Source organism: Phaethon aethereus (genome assembly GCF_964289735.1).
Source record: "Phaethon aethereus genome assembly, chromosome: 2".
Lineage (NCBI taxonomy): Eukaryota > Metazoa > Chordata > Aves > Phaethontiformes > Phaethontidae > Phaethon > Phaethon aethereus.
The window spans coordinates 20,897,071-20,917,661 of NC_138582.1; the positions used below are offsets into that span (position 1 = coordinate 20,897,071).

Here is a 20,591-nt window from a genome sequence, read left to right on the forward strand (position 1 = left end):
CTTCTCTCCCCCGCAGCGCAGGGGTGATGCTGGCAGCGGCTGCGAGCTCGCAGCGCCCGAACAGCGGAGCGAGCGGTGTGTGAGCTGCCGCCCGTCCCCGCGGCGGCCGCTGCCCCGCCGCGTTCCGCCGGCTCCCCCGTCGCCCGCGGCCGCTCTCAGCCCCGCAGGCAGCAGCTGCCGCCGCCCCGCGCCGCCGCTGGAGGAGGCAGCCCAGCCCAGCGGCCCAGGATGCAGTTTCGCCTCTTCTCCTTCGCCTTGATCGTCCTGAACTGTATGGATTACGGCCACTGCCAGACCGGCCGCTGGAGACGCAGCAAGAGAGGTGAGCAGCGCCGCCCGCCCACCCGCGACACCCGCCCGCGGCGGCGAGCGGGAGCGCTTGCGGGGCAGGCAGGGGGCTGCCGCGGGGCTGCCGCGGGACTGCCGCGGGACTGCGTGCCCGTCCCCTCCGCGCCGAGGAAGGGCAGCCCTCCGCCAGGTGAGCCGCCCCGGCCGCGCGCCCGCGGGCTCCGGCCGGCACGTGGGGCGGCGGCGGCGAGCCTGGGGCCGCGGGGCCGTGGCAACCCCTCCTCGAGGGCTGCTTGCCGCCCTCCTGCTGGGGAGGCCGGGCCGGGAGGAGCGGCGTGGACGCGAGCTCCGCTGGGAAAGGACCGGCCGGAGCGGCGCGGCTGCTTTGCGACCCGCGTGGGGCTGCCGCGGACAGGGACGTCGAGCGGTACGTGTGAGCCACGCCGCAGCCCCCAGCCCTCCGCCGCGGCGGTGCCCTCCTCCTCCTCCTCCCCCGGGGCTGGCAGGGCCGGGGTCTCGCCGGGAGCTGCCCGCCGCGCGGAGGGCGCTGCCGCCGCCGGCCCCTCGGCCGTTGCGGGGGGCCCGGGCCGGGCCCAGCCAGCGGCGGAGGTCGCTGCTTTCGCCGTCGTACCTCGTCGAAGAGCTTACAAGCAGCCAGCGGCTGGCTGTTAGCCCGCCCCGCTAAGGCTCGCGTGTCCGTGGGGAGGGCTTTGAGGCTGCCCTTCCGTGGACCACCCTTAACATGACCGTGTATCCGAGGCAGAAAGGCGGCTTCTCCCCTGGCACCCCGCGGGCGCCGGGCTCCCCCGGCCCCGCCGCGCCGGCCCCGCCGGCCGCGGGCGGCTCAGCCTGCGGGAGAGCCGCGGCTGCGGAGCGAACCGCGCCTCTCCCGGCGCCGGGACGATTTCTGCGCCGCCAACCTTTGCTCAAAGCTTGCAGATCCTTTGGGGGGGCGGGGGAGAGGGAGAGTGAAACGGTGCGTTAGGTTTTAATCTGTTTTCCTAAGATGCGAGTGTTGGGATGGCCGGAGCTGGGGAGCGGAGCGGTGAGATGTGCCAGTACAGCACCCGTGTGGACGGAAGGGTTACTGCAGCTCTTCCGCGGCTGTCGGGGTTGTCTGTGGCGTTATTCTTTTTCTTTTCTTTTCTTTTCTTTCTTTTTTTTTTTTTTTTGGCGGTGGGTACACCTTCAGTATAAAATGTTTTTAGTATCCACATATTCTGAATTATTTTGCTACCCCTTTTCCTACGGCTTTTCTCGTCTCCTCTCACCGTTTCTCAAGTTAGCCAAAAATCAGGTGGCTCAGCTGCTGAGAAATTTGTATTTCTGAAAGAATTGCACTTCTAGTGCAATTATTTGGAAGGAGAGGGAGCTAACATCTCCAGTGTTAAGCCAGTGCAAACAGTAATAAAACCGTGAAAGGAAAGTAGTTTGCGCTTTCATGTATATATCACCTTCAGTGTAGGTACAAATAAAATTGTAGAGCAGTTTAGTTTTGATGTTTTTTCAACAGATGGCTTCCAGAATTCAATTTTTTGGTGTGTGGCTAAAACGATAGCAATCCTTTAAAAGTGACCAGACTATCTGTGCTAACAAAGGGTATACTGTGTCTTTAATTAAATGTGGAACTACTTAGAGTGCTGGCTAGACAGCGGAGGGTGATAGTGGTATTTGTGCTTTACAACAGAGCTTAAGGATTGCATTGTGGGAGTACTGAAATGAATAGACATCTAACTCGAGTTGTGTGAATTGTCCTCCTACAAAAACTTAAGCTGGTTTTAATTGATCTCATGTTCGCTGATTGATCTTAGACCAATTGTTGTGCTTGTTGAACAGTTGGCTTTTCCAAAGGAGATTGACTTAAATTAGTTTTTAGTTTAGTTATTGGATAAATAACGTCAGTATTGACAATTGACTTACTGGCACTGTTTTGTGCTATCACCTAAGGGTTTTGTTTTGCGCCTTGAAGAATGCAGTCTTTTTCAGTTAATAAGTCTAAAGAAGTAAGCATAGCCAGTTCTAAGCACTGAAAGCAAAATCTAAGAATGTATTCAAATTATAATAGACATTTGCCATGACACATGCAGTCTGAAGTAATGCTTTCGTACAGGACCCAAAATTCCAATAATTTCACAATTTTTCCATATCCCATCTGCAAATAATCAGGCATTCACTGTGGGGTACTGGCAGTTAAAATTTCTCTGGCATTCTGTTTTGTCTGTTACATGATCTCAGATGCTCCATAATATAATTTGCTTAATGAAATAAAATTTTTGGCATCGATTAAGTCTCCTGTGTGGTAGAAATCAATTGCATTCAGTCTGGATTTATGGGCAATATCAAGTGTAGATAATTAAAAAAAAAATATGTTTTTAAAGCAGCTAGATGTGCAGTAAACTTTATGTATATATGCCTGTATTGGAGTTTGCATGGATTTGTAGCTGATGTAGAATAGTAAACAGTTTTAGTAAATCTGGGGGGATGTTCCCAGATTTCTTCATTCCCCTTCTGCTTTCAACCCTGTCCCAAACAAAGGCGCAGTAGATGTGGAATGAAAAATTAAGGTTGAGAATGTGCTTCCTACCTGGCATTGATTTGTGTTTTGTTAGTCAATGCCACTTCATTAAAAATTATTCAGTAAAATGTGTTACAATCAACAGATTCTGCCAACTCCACTGCTGCTCTTAGTTACTTTTGTAGCTCATTAGAATATTGCTTTGCCTGGTTGGCTCAGAGCAGAACCTTACTTCCCTTGAAACACCCCAGCCAATTCTCCCTTTGGAAGTCTCAGTCCTGAGCAGGTAGTTGTGATTACTTGCCTTTCCTTCAAGAGCTATTCTAAAACATATTTAAGGGTTACATAGCTTAAAGGTCAGTGTTGTAATCTCACAGCTGGCTTAGCCTAATATATCAAAGCACCTCCTTTCCCTTGTCTAATTGTACAACTTGATTTTTCATTTCTCTCTGATACCTACTCGCTTGTTCATTTCAATGAAAATTTTTATCTTTGCTTCAGATTTCTCTCTAGAAATCAGTATAAGAGAGGCAGCTTCATGTCTTAGCATTTCGCTGAATATCACAGGGTGCGTGGAAGACCAGTGTTTTTTCCCTTGTCTTTGAGACGTGGTAAAAACAACTTTCCCAGAGAGTACCACAAATCAAGATGGGAGTATATAGAAATGAACACTGTCAGGCTGGCTTACCCAGGGGGAGCGATGGTATTCTGCAAAAGCATTGATAGAAAAGAATATAGGGTTCATTGTAAACGGCCGTCAAAAATTAGATGCTAACAAGATTCCCTGAGGAAAAAAGGTCAATGTGACAGCGGGGCCTGCATTGATGGGAGGACTTAACTGTAGTACAGGGAGGCTCTCTCTGGAGACCAATGCTGGAATAATGAGAGGTGTGACTGGGACATGTTCACACTGGGAAATTGGAAGTTACCCATACCCAAGAACTCAAAGAAAAATTATGTGTTGAATACTTCTCTTTCTATTTAGTTCATATTCAAGGAGTGAGATAAGGGCTAAGGTGCATACTCGCCTCCTGGCTGCTCGCACTCTGCGTTAAATGTACATAAAGAAAGGGTAAAGATAGATAAAGAATATCTCGGTCAGTGAGTGAATAGTGACAGTGGTGATGGCAGAATATCCACAAGTGGAAATAGGATTGCCTGGGAAAGGAAATTTCCCCAAGTGTTTCTCAGAGCTCACTGTAGCTCTGTGTATGGTGTTTATAGGAGTGTATCTATATATGGAGGAACATAGTAGCTGGAATAAAAATTACTTCAATTAAATCTGTATCATAATGTAAGACGGGAATCTTGACCACAAACCAGTTACTAATCTAGGAAGCTGTTACAGGGATTTTCAACTAGAAGACAAACCTGTCCAGATATTGGGGATTGTGATTTGGCTTTCCTAATTAGATACTTACCTGAGATGGGTATAAGCTTGGAACCTCTCTCAGTTGGATTGTGTGGTCAGGCTTTGGGAAAGGTTGATGATTTCAGGGAAAAGGAACCTGTGCTGGAAATACTCGATTGATGTTAATACCACATCTGCTTTTACAAGGATTGTACTAACTCTAAAAGAGTAATTTACTATCTAAAAAAAAAAAAAGAAAAGTCATACTGCAAAGAATATCTTTTAATTGTCTAACAGTATCCAAATATTTTACCTATTCTATCCTCCTTTCTGAACTTGAAACACGTTTTACGTTTGGAGGACAGTTAACTTTTTGTCTGCAGGTTAAGGCTTCAAATCTTATGAGGAAGCTGTAGTTTGAAATACTTGTTTTCTTCAGATATTATAGTAAATGCTTGTAACTGAATTTATAAAAGAACCAAGACATATTAACACTTCCTGGAGTAATTTCCCAGGTACTTGTGGTCAGCGGTAAAGCTGTGGAGGGTAGCTTCTGTTCCTCAGCCCCTTACTGCTTAGGATAGTTAGTTATTAAATATTCTTTATGGACACATCATTACCACAGCAGTAAGAATATCCTAACACTGTAACCGTTGAAAAGTCAAAACTTTTGAACTTTGGCTACTTATGCTCTGTTATCTGGTAACTCTGAGGAAGTTTCTTAAACTAAAATGCCAGCAGAAGTCAGAAGTTCTGTGTGAGTGAATGACTGAGTACCAAACCAGCTAATGATGCAGAGGATAATTGATGCTCAAATTGAGCATGAAGATCAGAAGAAGAGATGCTCAAAATGCCAAGAGCAGGATTCAGCACAAAAATGGACACCTGAGTTTAGGTGCTTGATTCAGTTGCCTGAAGTAGGTTTCTAGTGCTGCTTCTGATACTTAAAAGATATCCTTTTGGGTTTGCTGTGTACATGACCTTCTTGAGGAACCAGAGGCCAGGCAGGATACCCTGCAGCAAGTCGGATGCGTCAGACACCCTTGGGTGTCTCAAGGTCTGTTATGGTGGAAATTGAAAACGGGGCTCATGCTGGCACAGCGTTGCTCCATGTATGCTATTCCTTTCCTGTCTCCATCCCTTACCTTCCATTACAGGTCACTGGGCTAGACTGATGTGTCTGGTCAGACTTGAAGTCCATGCTTATATGCTTTTGTATTAAAACCTGCAAGAAGGTTTACACTTTGATGAAGAACTTACATTTGTCTGCTTGATAAACTTAGCTTAATTTTATGTTTTCTGGGTTTTTAGGGAGGAGGCGGGGAGGGAATGTATGTTTTCCAGAGCTCGGCTGAAGTCTGTTACTAAAGCAGTTCAAAATGCATGACAAATAAAAAATACTGAAAGTGAGGTTGTATCCTAATATAGGGAAGCTATGATGATAACAACAAGAATGCAGTTTTTCACTTCAGTATATCATTTACAGTATACAGGCCAGCATAATTACTATGATAAAGCAAGTTAGCATGGTGTTGTTTACATAAGCTGCTTTTAATGAAAAATATGACATTGTTTAAAAGCTAGAAAGTGGAAGAGTTGTTCACTGTCAAAATTCAAGGCATAAAGAAATAAACAATGGCTTTTCTGTAAGCTGGTTTTTTTCTTTTTTTTTTTTTCTTTCTCTTGCTACTTCTGCCAAGAGTCTGAGTTATCCCATGGAGGTCTGTATTTAATTTCTGATCATCTAGCTGTATTTTTAATACCGAAAAACATTAGCTAACCATAGATTAGAGGGGACTGTCTAGTGAAACCTGCAGGTCATCACAGGTTGCAAACTTTTCCCAGTGCACCATACATCAAACTCAGAAGCTTATAGCTGACCATAACATCCTTTTCTAAAAATGCATCCTCTACTATAAACTCCAGGGGTGGGATTCACATGACTACATGTAATTATCTGCAACATGAATGTCTAAATTTTCTTTTAAATTGATATAGTGCTAGTTGGTACAGTCCATGGAGCTGTTGGTACAATTAACTCTGTCCTACAGTAGATGCCTGCCTTTGATCAGATAAAGCATACCCCAAACTCAATAAATATTAAATAAGATGTCTTGATTGCCTCTATCTATAATTGTCGTTCAGATGTCCACATCTTCATTGTTAGCCCCTGAAGTAAGCTGAAATCAACCCCAAATGAGAAGGAATCCACCACATCTGGTCTTCTGACCTTTTATTAAAACTATGTGTTGGTGTAGCTGTGTTAACTTTAACAGATACAGTCCCTGAAATTTATTGTATTTATCTCTTGTATTAGAGATTTATTTAGCCTCAGGTATTTTTTAATACTAAATTAAATTCCTCAGGCTTGCCCTCTCTTCACCTCAAAGTTTTGTTCAGGCACAGTTGGAGAACCTTTTGTATTTGTCAAGGCTCCAAGTATTTGCTAATCCTTTTCTTAGTGAAAAGCATGACTTCATACATGTTGGCTGTTGGTAATGCACAAATGTAACAGCTTTATCCTTTCATCGTGGGCTGCTTTAGACACCAAAATCAGGTGCTGCCATGGTTTGTATACTCATTGTCTTTGTAATACTTGTTTAGCAGATACACTGCTTTGGAAAGCACCAGTTGGGTGCTGCAAAGCCACTTTGTGCATGCAGTGTAAATCTATCACTTTTTGGGGCAGTAGTGCTGGGTTTAAAGCCTGTTAAATCTCTTACCAAGTAATTTTTTTTGTTAGAGTGTGGAACGGGCTTGTGGTATGACTTTTTGGTACTTGGATTCTGACTAATATGTCATAGGATGTATTAGTGTCCAGTAGATCTCACTTCTGAGCACCATCAGGCAGATGCAGTGTTTGGGCTGTACAGCTATTTCTCCTGCCTACACGATGGCTTTGTCCAGCCAGCTCCATACATAAAGGCCACTTATTGACCAGGGTTTACTGTTACACTTGTTGAACTTCATATACCTGTGGGCAGCAAGATAACTTGTGAGCCTGACTTGAAACCCAACTGCATCACTTTATTCTCTCTACATCTGGCTATTCCAGCTCTCAGAGGGCTACCATGAGGTGAACCATCTCCTGTCCATTTTCACTAATACTTTTACAAAACTCTGAGGAGAAATGATGTCAAAAGGGGTCAGGGTGGTGGTCTCTCCAGTGTATGCCCCAAAAAGGCAGATGATGGTGCAGCACAGTGTTGAATGTGGGAGAGGCAAAAGTGAAAGAATGGAGTCTGACACTCTAATTAATGTCACGTTTCTGATACCATTTCTGCAGTGGAGATTGGGGGGTTGGAAGGACGATTTACAGGAAATTGGTATTTGTACATAATTCTATTTCAAAATACTTAATGGACGTGAAAGTCGATGTTCTGAGCATGGAATGGAGATGACTACTGTAACTCATTTAAAGCATTGGAATATCACAATACTTTCCTCTAGATCTTCCTCTGAGACTACGAGAGTTTGAGACGTTAATTGTGTGTCCTTACTTTGGGATTGCTTTATCTTAGTACCTTGATTTCGAAGCTATGCACATCTCTGACCTTTATCTGTCAAACTTTATCTGTCCTTGGACCTTTATCTGTCCATGGAATAGGTGCTAGCATTTTCTGGAGATGCACAGGTCACACTGCCTCATCCTTGTGTTTGTACTTAATACTCTTGAATGCAACGCTTCAATGAGTATATGTTCTGTGCTTTAATCTTACTCTATTTTGATGCAATTACTTGTTGCTTAAGTGTGAAGTTGTCACTTCGAATTTCTTTTTAGGTAGTAGCATGTGAAGGATTGGTGATTAAATTTCCTGGCCATTCCTCTTGTTTATGGACTTGAATGCCCTTAATAAGGCCAAGTGCCCACAACAACCCCATGCAACGCTACAGGCTTGGGGAGGAGTGGCTGGAGAGCTGCCCGTCGGAAAAGGACCTGGGGGTGCTGGTTGACAGCCGGCTGAACATGAGCCAGCAGTGTGCCCAGGTGGCCAAGAAGGCCAAGAGCGTCCTGGCCTGTATCAGGAATAGTGTGGCCAGCAGGAGTAGGGAAGTGATCGTGCCCCTGTACTCGGCACTGGTGAGGCCGCACCTTGAATCCTGTGTTCAGTTTTGGGCCCCTCACTACAAGAAGGATGTTGAGGTGCTGGAGCGTGTCCAGAGAAGGGCAACGAAGCTGGTGAGGGGTCTGGAGAACAAGTCTTATGAGGAGTGGCTGAGGGAACTGGGGTTGTTCAGTCTGGAGAAGAGGAGGCTGAGGGGAGACCTTATTGCTCTCTACAACTACCTGAAAGGGGGTTGTGGTGAAGTGAGTGTTGGTCTCTTCTCCCAATGAGAGGAAATGGCCTCAGGTTGCGCCAGGGGAGGTTTAGATTAAATATTAGGAAAATTCTCTTCCCTGAAAGGGTTGTCGAGCACTGGAACAGGCTGCCCAGGGAAGTGGTTGAGTCACCATCCCTGGAGGTAATTAAAAGCTGTGTAGATGTGGCACTTAGGGACATGGTTTAGTGGTGGGCTTGGCAGTACTAGGTTAACAATTGGACTTGATGATCTTCAGGGTCTTTTCCAACATAAATGATTCTATGTAGAAACCGTGAAGAGTGAAAGAATGTAAGTAAAGGAATAAAATTGTAGTATGGGGCAGAAAGAGATGAATTTTTTTCTTTTTTAAGTAAAAGCAGAGAAGCAACTGGTATTCTCGGTATCTTGATTATGTGAGGGCACATAATGTGAGCAAAGCAAGGGCAGGTTTTTAAGGGCTCACCTGCCAAGATGTGGTAAGCAGTGAAAAAAAAAAGTTCGTGCTCTCTGTTTCACTGTAACAGGAGAAGCATCTTTTGATAGCAGGCAGTTTGCAAATCTTGGTATGCAGTAAATAATCAGTTATGTATATCTTTTTGAAATACCCATTTCAGTAGTGCCAGGTACTTGATGTATCTGTAAGACTTTGTCCTTTTAAAAGGGAATGGACTTTAAGCTATCTGTTCTCATCCCTTTTTTTTTGTTGTTTTTATGGGATGCTTGTATGACTGTAACAAGGAAAGTATAAGTAATTACAAATAATATTTAGAAAAGGAATGCAGTTCTGTAATTCTGTTTCAAAATAAACACTTTGAATTATGAATGTTATTTGAAGAGGGTAAGAGCAAATCTCACGTATGGTTAACACAGAAGCAAAATACTATGAAAATCCTTCTAGTATGATTCTCTGTTTTTAAAAAATAATTTTTGCTCTCTAGGATTTAAAAAAGGTAAATCTAAAAATAATCCAGGGTGTATGGTTTAGGGATTATGAGTCTCAAATTTACCTTGCAGAAAATTTTGTCTATTTTTTTGGACAATTGTCAAGATTTTCTCCATCTGATGAAAAACAGACCCAAACATAGATGTAGTGAGACAGAGGAAGGGACCTAAAAGATAGCTAGTGTTTGTGATGTTGGCTTTTAGGTACTGCCTAAACTGGTGCTTTTTTTTAATCACCGGGCGGTTGCATGAGCATGATCTCCCAAGTAGACCACATGCAGCTATGAAGACAATGTCTGTGCCTTTTTATATATTGGTAGAAACTTGTACTGATTTGCACTGCAAAGGGATAACAGTATTTGTGTCAGAGAATTGCAGTGATGCGACAAAATATAAACTTCCTGATCCAGGAAAACTTTTTTTGAGTTGAAATGCTGGCTGAAACATGTTACACACAAATATACGCTCTGCGCTAATGTATGGTCTTTTCAGCCGTATGGTTGCCACCTTTGAAATACCAAAAAACCTCCCAAACTAGCCACATCAGACAAATGGCTGTTGTGCATGCACAGATTAATCTGCACATGTATAGCAGTGCTGACAACACCCAGCGTGTCCATACTAAAATTTGTTGGGCAACTTGGAAACCACTGAAACAGCAACTCTGCTTAGCAAAGATGGATGTTACTGAATTGCTCTTGCTTCTTAAATTACTACAAAAAATTTTGATAGATGTAAGTTTTCATTATAAACCTACTGACTTACCTAGTGATTCCACTGACAAGCATGTGGCTGAGACTCCTTTGAATGGGAATTAAAGTTTCATCATCTTTCACTTTATTTATATTGAGACAGTCCTGAAGAATCCCAACTGAGGTGAGGTCCTGTAGCGCTGGCCCTTGCTTAGACAGTAACCTCTGAATTAAGGTCTCCTGATTTCCCTCCACTAGCAGAAATGTTCTTTGGTATTTCATACAGCTAGTTGAGACCTGGTTTGGGTCTCATTTTACACAGTGCATGCTAATAACGTGATGGGCATGGATTCAGCTTTGACTCGGAAGGAGTAACTAACTCAGCAGGATCACTGCAATGCACCAAAGGTACGTTAGGTTGTGTTCACAGCACAAGAACACAGCAGCTACTTGTTTTAAGTTTGTTTAAAGCTATTGCTAATTATTGCAAAACACTTATAAATGGTCTCTGATCTGAGATGCTTCACTCTTGCAAGGGACCTAAAACCAAAGAACATTTTATAGACAGTTTGCTTATTTATCTGTCCTCATGAAATTACATGTTTTAATACTTTCAACAGGAGCATTCTTGGGAGGTGGTTTTACCTCTGCATCTGGTTTTCTGTCCTCTCCAAAATGGTCAGTCTTCTCCTCCCTACTTTGTTGAATGGTCATTTGTGAGGAAAGTTGACTTTCTGAGGGGTATCTGGGGGACAGCACCTTTTGGAATAGGACAGTTGTGTGCCTTTCCTGTTGTGATCTGCTTCTGTAGCAACAGCTGAGGACAGGACAGTTCTTCAACTTAGGCTCCTTGCCTGGGCCATCAAAAATGTACCTGGCCTGCATGCGTGTCTCGTCGTGATTTTTAGGATGTTCAGAAGATTATTGATTGCACATGGGCAGATGGCCTGTTTTGTGTCTCTGTTGTCTACCTGACATGGTTTGGTGCTGGGAAGTCTGCCTTGCTGCTAAGAGGGTATGTTCAGGAAGTCAGAGGAATTGCTTTCGTTGTTAGTCTTTCCACATGCAAAACTTTCGGTTAATACATGTATGCATCAATGGCAACGGTAATAGAAAATAAATCCCTGTTTTATGTAAATGCTAAGCCGCATTCCAGTGTGAAATGTTAATATTATGGCAGTATGAGAGTTAATAATGGAAGTGTCTAATTGAAATGGTGCTTCTTGACAGATGCTTTGGCTTCCAACCATATTTCTCACAGCACTACTGCAGTATGCTGGAGCGCAGCAGCTTCGCTGATGCTGGGATGACAGTGGGTCATGGTGTCTCTTTTTAGCTAATGAAAACTGCAGAATTACAAGTGCTTATCATAACTCTTTAGTCAGTCTCAGATTTTGCTGAACTCACCTGTTGCACTTGGCCTTCAAAAGTTTTCTTGGGGATCAAGTTTTAGGAAACATTTGTAGCTGTAGTTGGAAAGTAAAATGAGAAAAATCCCCAACATTTTTGTAGTGTTTAAAGTAACTATTTTTTTTCTATAAACGTTACTTTGATTCAAGTTTACTATGTTTTGTTTGTGTTTTTTTAATACAGATTGTTGTAGAAGCAGAAAACTATGAATTGCTTCAATGCAGTTTGTCTGCTGTGAAATTGAGAAGCAAATCTTCTGCAAAATCTTGTATTTAAGAGTGAGCAGAACCTGTAGGCCACCTAGTGCTACACTGTGTATCTCTACTGCTGTACAGATGCGTAGTGGTAAAACTAAATACCTCTTGAAGGGTTCAAGTAAACAAAACTGACTCAGGGCAGGAGAGGAAGACGAGGCACAGAATAACCTTGTGATTAACAGTTTGGGACAAAGTTGGGTATTTGACCTCCAGTTTTGATTCTCAGATTTGTCCTTGTTCACTGGATTATGCTGCTTCTCTGTGTTGAGGGCATGTACTAGCACCCCAAAAAAGTATTTCCTCCATTTCAGATAGCAGAGTTCAGCCTCATCTGTATCTATCTCAGCAAGAAAGTCAACAATTTTCCTGTTATCTTCCCATATTTGTGCTGCATATACTCTATCCATCTCTTCTGCATAATCTCTGCAACACAATAGAGAGACTTCTGTATTGTATCAAAGGGAATCTAGTTTTTCTCAACTTTGGGTACCAGAAGAGGAGGATATTGTCTGTTCTTCTGCTAAAAATGATATGATAGTTGCGTCCTGTGCCAGCAGTATTCTGGAAATTACCCTCCATCCAGGGGGACCTCAACAGGCTGGAGAAATCAACAGGAACCTCATGAAGTTCAACAAGAAGTGTGAAGTCCTACACCTGGGAAAGAATAACCCCATGCATCAATATATGCTGGGGGCCACCCAGCTGGAAAGCAGCTTGGCAGAAAAGGCCCTGGGGGTCATGGTGGATGCTGTGTTGAACATAAGCCAACAATGTGCTCTTGCTCTGCAGGGAAGGTTAATGGTGTTCTGGGCTGCATTAGGAGGAGTGTTACCAGCAGGTGATCCTTCCTCTCTAGTCAGCACTGAGGAGACCACACCTGGAGTACTGTGTCCATCTCTGGGCTCCTCAGTACAAGAGACATGGACATACTGGAGAGAGTTCAACGAAGGGCCACAAAGATGATTAAGGGACTGGAACATCACTCCTGTGAGGAAAGGCTGAGAGCGCCAGCGTTGTTCAGCCTGGAGAATGCTCAAGGAGGATCTCATCAATGTATCTGAAGGGAGGGTGCAAAGAGGATAGAGACAGGCTCTTTTCAGTGGTGCCCAGTGACAGGACCAGAGGCAATGGGTACAAACTGAAACACAGGAAGTTCCCTTTCAACATCGGGAAACAATTTTTACAGTGAGGGTGAGTGAGCACTGGCATGGATCGCCCCTGGGATGTTGTCCTGCCTTGGACATTCTCAGAAGCCATCCAGACAAGGTCCTGGGCAACTGCATCTAGGTGTCCCTGCTTCAACAGGGTAATAGGACCAGATGACCTCCAGAGGTCTCTTCCAACCTCAACCATTCTGTGAAACGTGGTTTTGAAATGTATCAGGGACCTAGCTTATGCCTGCTTGATTTTAGTACTAGTCAGTTGTTGAGGGGAAACATGGAGAGTCCATTCCTTTTAGGAATCCCTGGGATACATGTGACTCGCGTGCAGTTGCAATCACCGTAACTTTCTTGGGGTCCTGAGATCAACCCAGAGGAGCTTCCTGGTATTTAGCAGAGACATGGGACTTCCCAGCTCTGGCACTTCGCCTCAACAAGACTCCCTGTCTATCAGAAGTCTTGAAATAGCACCTGTTCCACCTCTTACATCCCTTCTCCCTCCTGTGCATGCTTCCATACCAAAAAAAAAAAGCTGATGATGCACAGTGGAAATGAAAGGTAAGAGGTGAAATCAGAGGGAAGATGAACAATTAAGTTTGTTTGGGTAATCTGAGCCATTCAAAATTATCGTAAAATAAGGTCCTACGTCATGCTAATTGTGCATCCTATGAGTTCCTTGCTCCCCCATTTTTCTTCTCTCCAAATATTTACAAATATCAAAGAGTGCATTGTGAATGTAATGATCAAGACACTAGATCTAACTCTGGTCTTACTCATTTTGTTGTAAATCTGGGGGTAATGTTTGTCTGTCTCAGATATAGTGTATATTTCTGAAGTGGTGCTTGCTCAGGTGTGTTGTTGTCTCATACAATATTACTGTCAGATCCTACAGAAAGACTGAAAATATGGCGCTTCTCTATTTTTAAGAGCTGTAGTTCACTTTGCCAATGCCGTATTTGAGAACTCAAACTCTTTTTCATTACTTTCAGTTCTTTCCATCAGACTCCTGGAAAAAGTCTTGCTGCTTCCAACTTTTATTTCATTTATTGTAACATTAGCAGTGGCATCAATATGTAGGTTTTTTCAGCTTTTGGAAAAGGATTGAAATGTGACTCTATTAAACCTGAATCTGAAGACAGACTTGGTTTCATATTGTTTTCTCTTAATAGCATTCCAAGCAGCCGCTAAGTGAAACTGCTGCATATTGAGCCTGGTGTAATATGAGTCTCATTGAGTAAGATAACATTAGTCTGTGCTACTTAAACACACTCTGGAAGGCTTAAGGAGGAGAGGAAGGAAAATATTTGAAGAGATCAACTGGATGTGGTCGAATACTAGTAATGTCACCTGAGAAGGATTAGAATTTGCCAAAGCTTGACCTGAATGAAGACCTCCATTTAGGGCTTGTGTTCCTACCAGATCAGTTGCGGTGAGTTTTCCATGCACGGTTTTCTACCAGCAGTCATGTAGTGAGAGTCCAGTAATTTACTTGGCTTCTGTGTCTCAGCTGCAGTAAAGTTTAAAAAAAAAAAAAAAAAAAAAAAAAAAATCTCAGTTTAACATTCCTTCTCCTTATTAGCTGCAGCTGGCTTTTTCTAATTACTAAAGTCTTAACATTTTTTCATCTATATTCGGTTGCTTTTATCCTCACTGGGAGCTCAGTGTATGCACTCTAGCTGATAAACAGCTACACGTGTAGTTCACATCCTCCGATATGGACAGCTTCAAAAAAATACATGAATTGACACTTCAAAATCTAGGAGAAGACCCAGTGGAGTGGTTAGTGATGGTACTTCATCTACCATGGTCTTTGTTTTCCGATTATGTGGGATTAGCAAACCCAGTGGCCCCGTATTCTTAATAACATGCCTACTGTGATGGTGTCTTTGAAAATCACTTATTCTATTTTGTGATTGTGTTTTGGAGGGCTCAGGACACTTTCCTGTGCATCTCTCTGAAGTGAGGGTATCTCTTACAGATATAGAAATAGAGACCGGGGTTATAAACACATGTGTTCCTCCATAAGGTAAAAGAGAATAAGGACTGGGGATGCTTAGCACCTCTGAAAAAACAACTCACAAGTGTTTTTGTTTGTTTGTTTGTTTTCCTTTTACTCAACCCTGCTATGAATTGGTATAGGGGTAGAATAAAATGAAATGATTGATTGTGCCTACATCATGCGACTATGTGGATGTTTACCACAGCAGGTCACTTTAGCCATTCCTGCTACATCTGAGATTTGACCATTGTCAGGCTAAGCAGGAAATACTTTTATATGGAAATTAGAAAAAAAAGCTTATTAAGATTAGAATGTTTCAGAGGAACTACTTCATCTTATGCTTCTAGGTTTAGACTTGGGTATCACCAACTGGGAATACTCTTAGTGTGGAGATGAACTTGCCTTTACCAACAAGAGGTTTCTTATAGCTTTCTCTAAAGCATTATTGACCGCTGCTGGAGTGAGTAATGCTTTTGCTCAGTATATCAATTTCCATGTAAAATTTTCATTACAAAGTTTCTGTTTCTACAGAAAATGGTAACTGATTCTAGATTTTTGTGAGTTTCATCATAGCATGTGCCTTTCTGGGCTTGTTCTTTCTTCTTAAAAATTATTTAAAGTCACAGTTAAGCCTGGCAGATACGTAATGAGAAAAAGCACACAACGAAACGCAGTGCTGTGGAGGAATAGCATATCTCTCAAGGGACTTGTATTGAAATGATTTAGTGTCAGAACTATTTAGTGTGATCTTTCTTTTGCATTTACATCTCACACTGCGAACTTAGGAAACTGTGACTTAGCATTACCGTTTTGTTTAGCCACAAACATAGCTGACTCGTTTTTCATCACTGCTTCTTACCACGTTAATTTGTTTCTTGAGTTTTGTCACTCATGCCTAGTTTGTAACAGAAACACTATCTTCTCTCTCCTTGTAGTAACCATGTAGAGATCCCCATGATATTCTGCTGTATGGAATAACTTCTCTTTTGTTTATGTATGTTTAGCCAGGGAGAAATCTGATTAGCTGAATGCTCTTGATAGTATTCAAGTACATCCTAGAGCTTTGCATTTGCTGTTTGATGTTCCATTTTACAGCTTTACTTAAATGCTCTGCAGGGATTGTGGTTTAGTGGTGAGAGCATGAAATTTGAATCCAAGGTGCCTGGTTCTCTTACCAACAGAGCTGGTCAGTATGTTTAAAACCAGATTCTTCTACCCCACCACCCCCACAATGGATTTTTGCATGTGTGTCTGCAAAGAAGGTTTTCTCCTCCCGCTTTTTTTTTTTTTATTTTTAAAATAAATGTTGAGCATTCACAGCTAAAACAGGAACTGCACATTTTTATTTCATTTCTGTGCCTCAGTTCCTCTGGTGCAGAGGGTGGTGTTTTATCACAGTGCAGTTTAAATAATATCAGTGATTTGCATGGCTAAGAGGTCCTAGACTGTTAATCTCTAGGCTTGTATATGGTTATTATGAAGGCTAATAATCACATAAATGAGTTTCCTGCCTCCAAGTTTGACTGAGAACACCTGCATGGAGAACAGTGCATCCATGGCCATGATCTAAGAGATTTAGAAAATGTTGGCTCTATCTGATGTGAAGTCTGCATTCTCATATCTGCCAGAGATGAGATAGCAACACCTGTGTGACTCTGCATCTCTGCCCTGCAGTGTGCAGAAACTACTGCTGGTTTTTTCATGACAAGATATGCATCTGAAAAAAACATTTAAATGGGGTTTTATCCTAGAATCATAGAATGGTTTGCGTTGGAAGGGGCTTTAAAGACCATCTAGTTCCAACCCCTCTGCCATGGGTAAGGACACCTTCCACTAGACTGGCTTGCTCAAAGCCCCAGTCAGCCTGGCCTTGAACACTTCCAGGGGCGGGACATCCACAGCTTCTCTGGGCAAACTGTTCCAGTGCCTCACCACCCTCACAGTGAAGAATTTCTTCCTTGTATCTAAGCTAAATGTACCCTCTTTCAGTGTAAAGCCATTACCCCGTGTCCTATCACCACATGGCCTTGTAGAAAGTTCCTCTCCAGCTTTCTTGTAGGCCCTGTTTAGGTACTGGAGGGCTGCAATAAGGTCTCCCCGGAGCCTTCTCTTCTCCTGCCTGTGTCCATATGAGAGGTGCTCCAGCCCTCTGGTCATCTTCATGGCCCTCCTCTGGACTCGCTCCAACAGGTCCATGTCCTTCTTATGTTGTGGGCTCTAGAGCTGGACACAGGACTCCAGGTAGGGTCTCACCAGAGCGGAGCAGAGGCGCAGAATCACCTCCCTTGACCTGCTGGCCACACTGCTTTGGATGCAGCCCGGGATATGGTTGGCTTTCTGAGCTGTGAGCGCACATGGCCGGCTTGTGTTGAGCTTCTCATCTAAAAACACCCCCAAGTCCTTCTCCTCAGAGCTGCTCTCAATCCATTCTCCACTCAACCTGTATTTGTGCTTGGGATTGCCCTAACCCATGTGCAGGTCCTTACACTTGGCCTTGTTGAACTTCATGATGTTTGCATGGGCTCACCTCTGAAGCCTGTCAAGGTCTCTCTGGATGGCGTCCCTTCGCTCCAGCCTGTTGACCGCGTCACACAGCTTGGTGGTGTTGGCAAACTTACTAACATATTTTATTAACTTTCAGACACAAGGGATAGAGCACTCCGTATGCAGGTAGGTATTTGCAGTAGGCTGACTAAATTGCTGTAAGAACAATTTATATATTCATGAAAAACAAATTATGTTTTATTTCATACTAGAATAAGATGACTATATGAGTATATTTTGTAAATGACAAGAGGCATGAGGCATTTCAGACTTGGGCTCTGAAATTAAGATGTTTGAAGCCTGCATTTAGAGATACTTAGCTGAACACCTTACTGACATTTACTGTAACTTGCCTGAAAATGGAAACGTAGATTTAAACATTAAACACATTAAACTTGACTTGTCTGTTTCTAAGGCTGTATTTGCATTCCCACAGAATAACCAAAGAAACTCAGTAGCCCCATACCAAATACTAATTCTAATTTGTGCTTGAAATGTGCTGAATGGTAAGCACCCAGAGTGCACAGGTAAATTTAATATATTTTTATGTCATATTATCTTTATGAGGGAATTCTGATTTGGATTTAAGAAAGCATTATAGCCAGAAAGTGTAATTCTTTCTGGATGAGACCCAGCCTGCTGTGATTTAAGTGGATCTGAAATACAGAAGCTACTTCATTTAATTTCATTTTTTAATGGTATTGCTGCAAGATGAGGAGATAAAGCCATCCATAGCTGAAGAGCAAATGAGCTCCATCTGTTCTAGTTCAAGATTTCTAAGTCTGGTCCATCGTCATTGTTTGATGTCTCAAACTCTGATGCCTTGGGCTGACAACAGGGAGGATGACAGAAGATTTGGTGGATGTTTTGAATGTGCTAAGTACATGCAGGATGTAAAGCACAGTGCTGTTGGATTGAATTAAAGTGATGTCCTGCAGCTAAGTGTATATTTGAGTAGTGTGGAAACAGGGTTTGAGTTGTCTTCTCCATACATCTTTCCGTAACTCAGATACATTCATATGTGGTAATATATGCATCTTTCCAGAGTTGTAATTTTCCAATCTAGTGTTTCTCCACTGTGTTTAAAGACACCTGTTCTGCTCTTCTACATTCCCCATTTCTAATTAGATGGCTTTTCTACTGCTCCTCTCAGTCATGTGCAGCTTTAGCATAATTTTACTATTTATTCTTCCCTCATTGTTTTTTTCAAGTTTATATAAGCTCTTTTGTCTTGCCTGCAAATGCTTCATCTTCCCTGAGCTTGTTGCTGAAATTTCCATATTTATTGGAAGTGTCACCTTTTTCCTGTCTCCCAACCTCCAAAAACCCCTGTCTTTATGGAAAATGATTTTATTGGTCCATTCTTGTTTTGGAAGAAAACTTTGTGGGAAGCTTTGAAGTCTTTTAAAATGTAGTAATTTGAATTTTTTAAGAGCTCTGTGAATTATGGTTTTGCACTGATTATGTTCAGTTTTACTAAAGATTTAGAACAGGAGGACTGCAATAAGAAGCTGTCTCAGGATGCAGAAGAACTATTTTCACTTCCTGACTCTCAGCCTCTGTGACCTTGGTGAGTTTTTCAGTGCACCTCCTGTCCTCATCTTCCTTCTTCTGGAAAATGGGACTACACATTTGCTTCTGGTAAAGACCTGTAACAGCACTGTAATGGTGAAGACTCCGCACATCTTCTTAGAAGAAATAAATTAATTTCTGCTGTTTGGTTCTCTGTTTCTACTTACATTCTGCTACATACCTTTTCTGTTCTAATATTTATAACTTGGAAAACCTGTTCCTTAGCATTCATTATTTTCACTTTTAGTGCCTTTATCCAATGTGTTATTTCCAGGCTTTCTCCATGAACAACATGATAGTCAAAACCTCATACTTGGACTTTAGAGCAATGCACTTTTAAACAAATGTAATTAAACAAATGTAATAATTTGTTTAAACTGCTCTAGAGATTCTTTAAGACAAAGAGATAGGGAGAATTCTGGCCCTATGAAATTAATGGCACATCTTCCATTGTCTTGAGTGGAATGAGAGTATCACCATTGGTTCTCAAATGCCAGGTGAAATGCTGTGACAGTTGGATATGGCTGTCAACAAACTTTGCTTATCCAGTGATTTTCCTGGGTTCTGGTAGGACTGTGTGGCTTTGCTTATTTGCCCAGTACTTTCCATGTCTTATGTAGATTATAATGAGGTGTTAGGTACCTTAGAAGTAGCTGAGGTGAGCTGGAAAACAGGCTGTTTCCAGTACAGAGCCAAGCTTGTTACTAATGCTCAATAAAAGTAAGGAAATAGGATTTCCTTTAGGTTTCTGAATTTTATTTACTCAGCATAGCCTTAGCATGTGAAATCTTATGGACATGAATGACATTTAGTAACGTACGCTCTTGTTAGCATTTTTTCAGACTTGACAATAAACAAACTGTGTCCATTCCAGCCTCTCAGTAGATAAATGCTTCATATTTTATTAGAACAATTTGGCTCCTGACATGAACTGTAGGCCCATTAATCCTGTAATATAGTGAATAAGATTGGAAAAATACAGGATGTAAGTATGTTCTTCATTATCCACTTTAATACCAACCAGATATATAGTGTGCATTCTAGCGCATGGTAGTCAGAGTGTACCAAGCAACTAGCAAATTGTTGACAAGGCTCATCTGCTATTGGTTTATTTTGGGGTTAAGAGCAAAAAGCCTTAAGAAATTTCAACTGTATGACATTATATGTTGATGCCTATCACATCTTGCTGGACACAGCTTAAACAGATAGGGCCAGTGGCTTTATTACCTTCAGCTGAGTATTCTTCATTGGATCCAGAAACAAGACAAATTAAAGAATATGCAAAGAGTTCTTCGGTAAGTCTTACAGAACAAAGACTCCTCAATTATGAGAATGGTTACATTTTTACATTGGGGATAATAGTAATAATAAAAAAAATCTAGTCAATGAAGCAGTAAATCTAAGCTCTTCTATTTTACCATCATCGTTTCATTTGTGACCTTTTCCTTCCAAAGTTTCATCCGAGAGTTAGTCAGATCACTTAAGAAGTAGGAAAGAATAGATTCCTATTGATACTACAGCATTGCGCTACAAGAATCTGAGAAGTGGTGATCATAATA

General features: G+C 42.3%; 1 protein-coding gene across 2 annotated transcripts in view; it reads left to right on the top strand.

Moving 5' to 3' along the window:
* Positions 1-228: 228 nt before the first annotated feature.
* RSPO2 (R-spondin 2) overlaps positions 229-20,591 on the top strand; it is a gene marked incomplete at its 5' end in the record, with an annotated part of 121,311 nt that continues 100,948 nt past the window's right edge. For both annotated transcript variants that reach the window (XM_082015417.1, XM_082015418.1), the window contains one exon: positions 229-322. In XM_082015417.1, coding sequence (XP_081871543.1) covers positions 229-322 — 94 coding nt within the window. The remainder of the gene's footprint in view (positions 323-20,591) is intronic.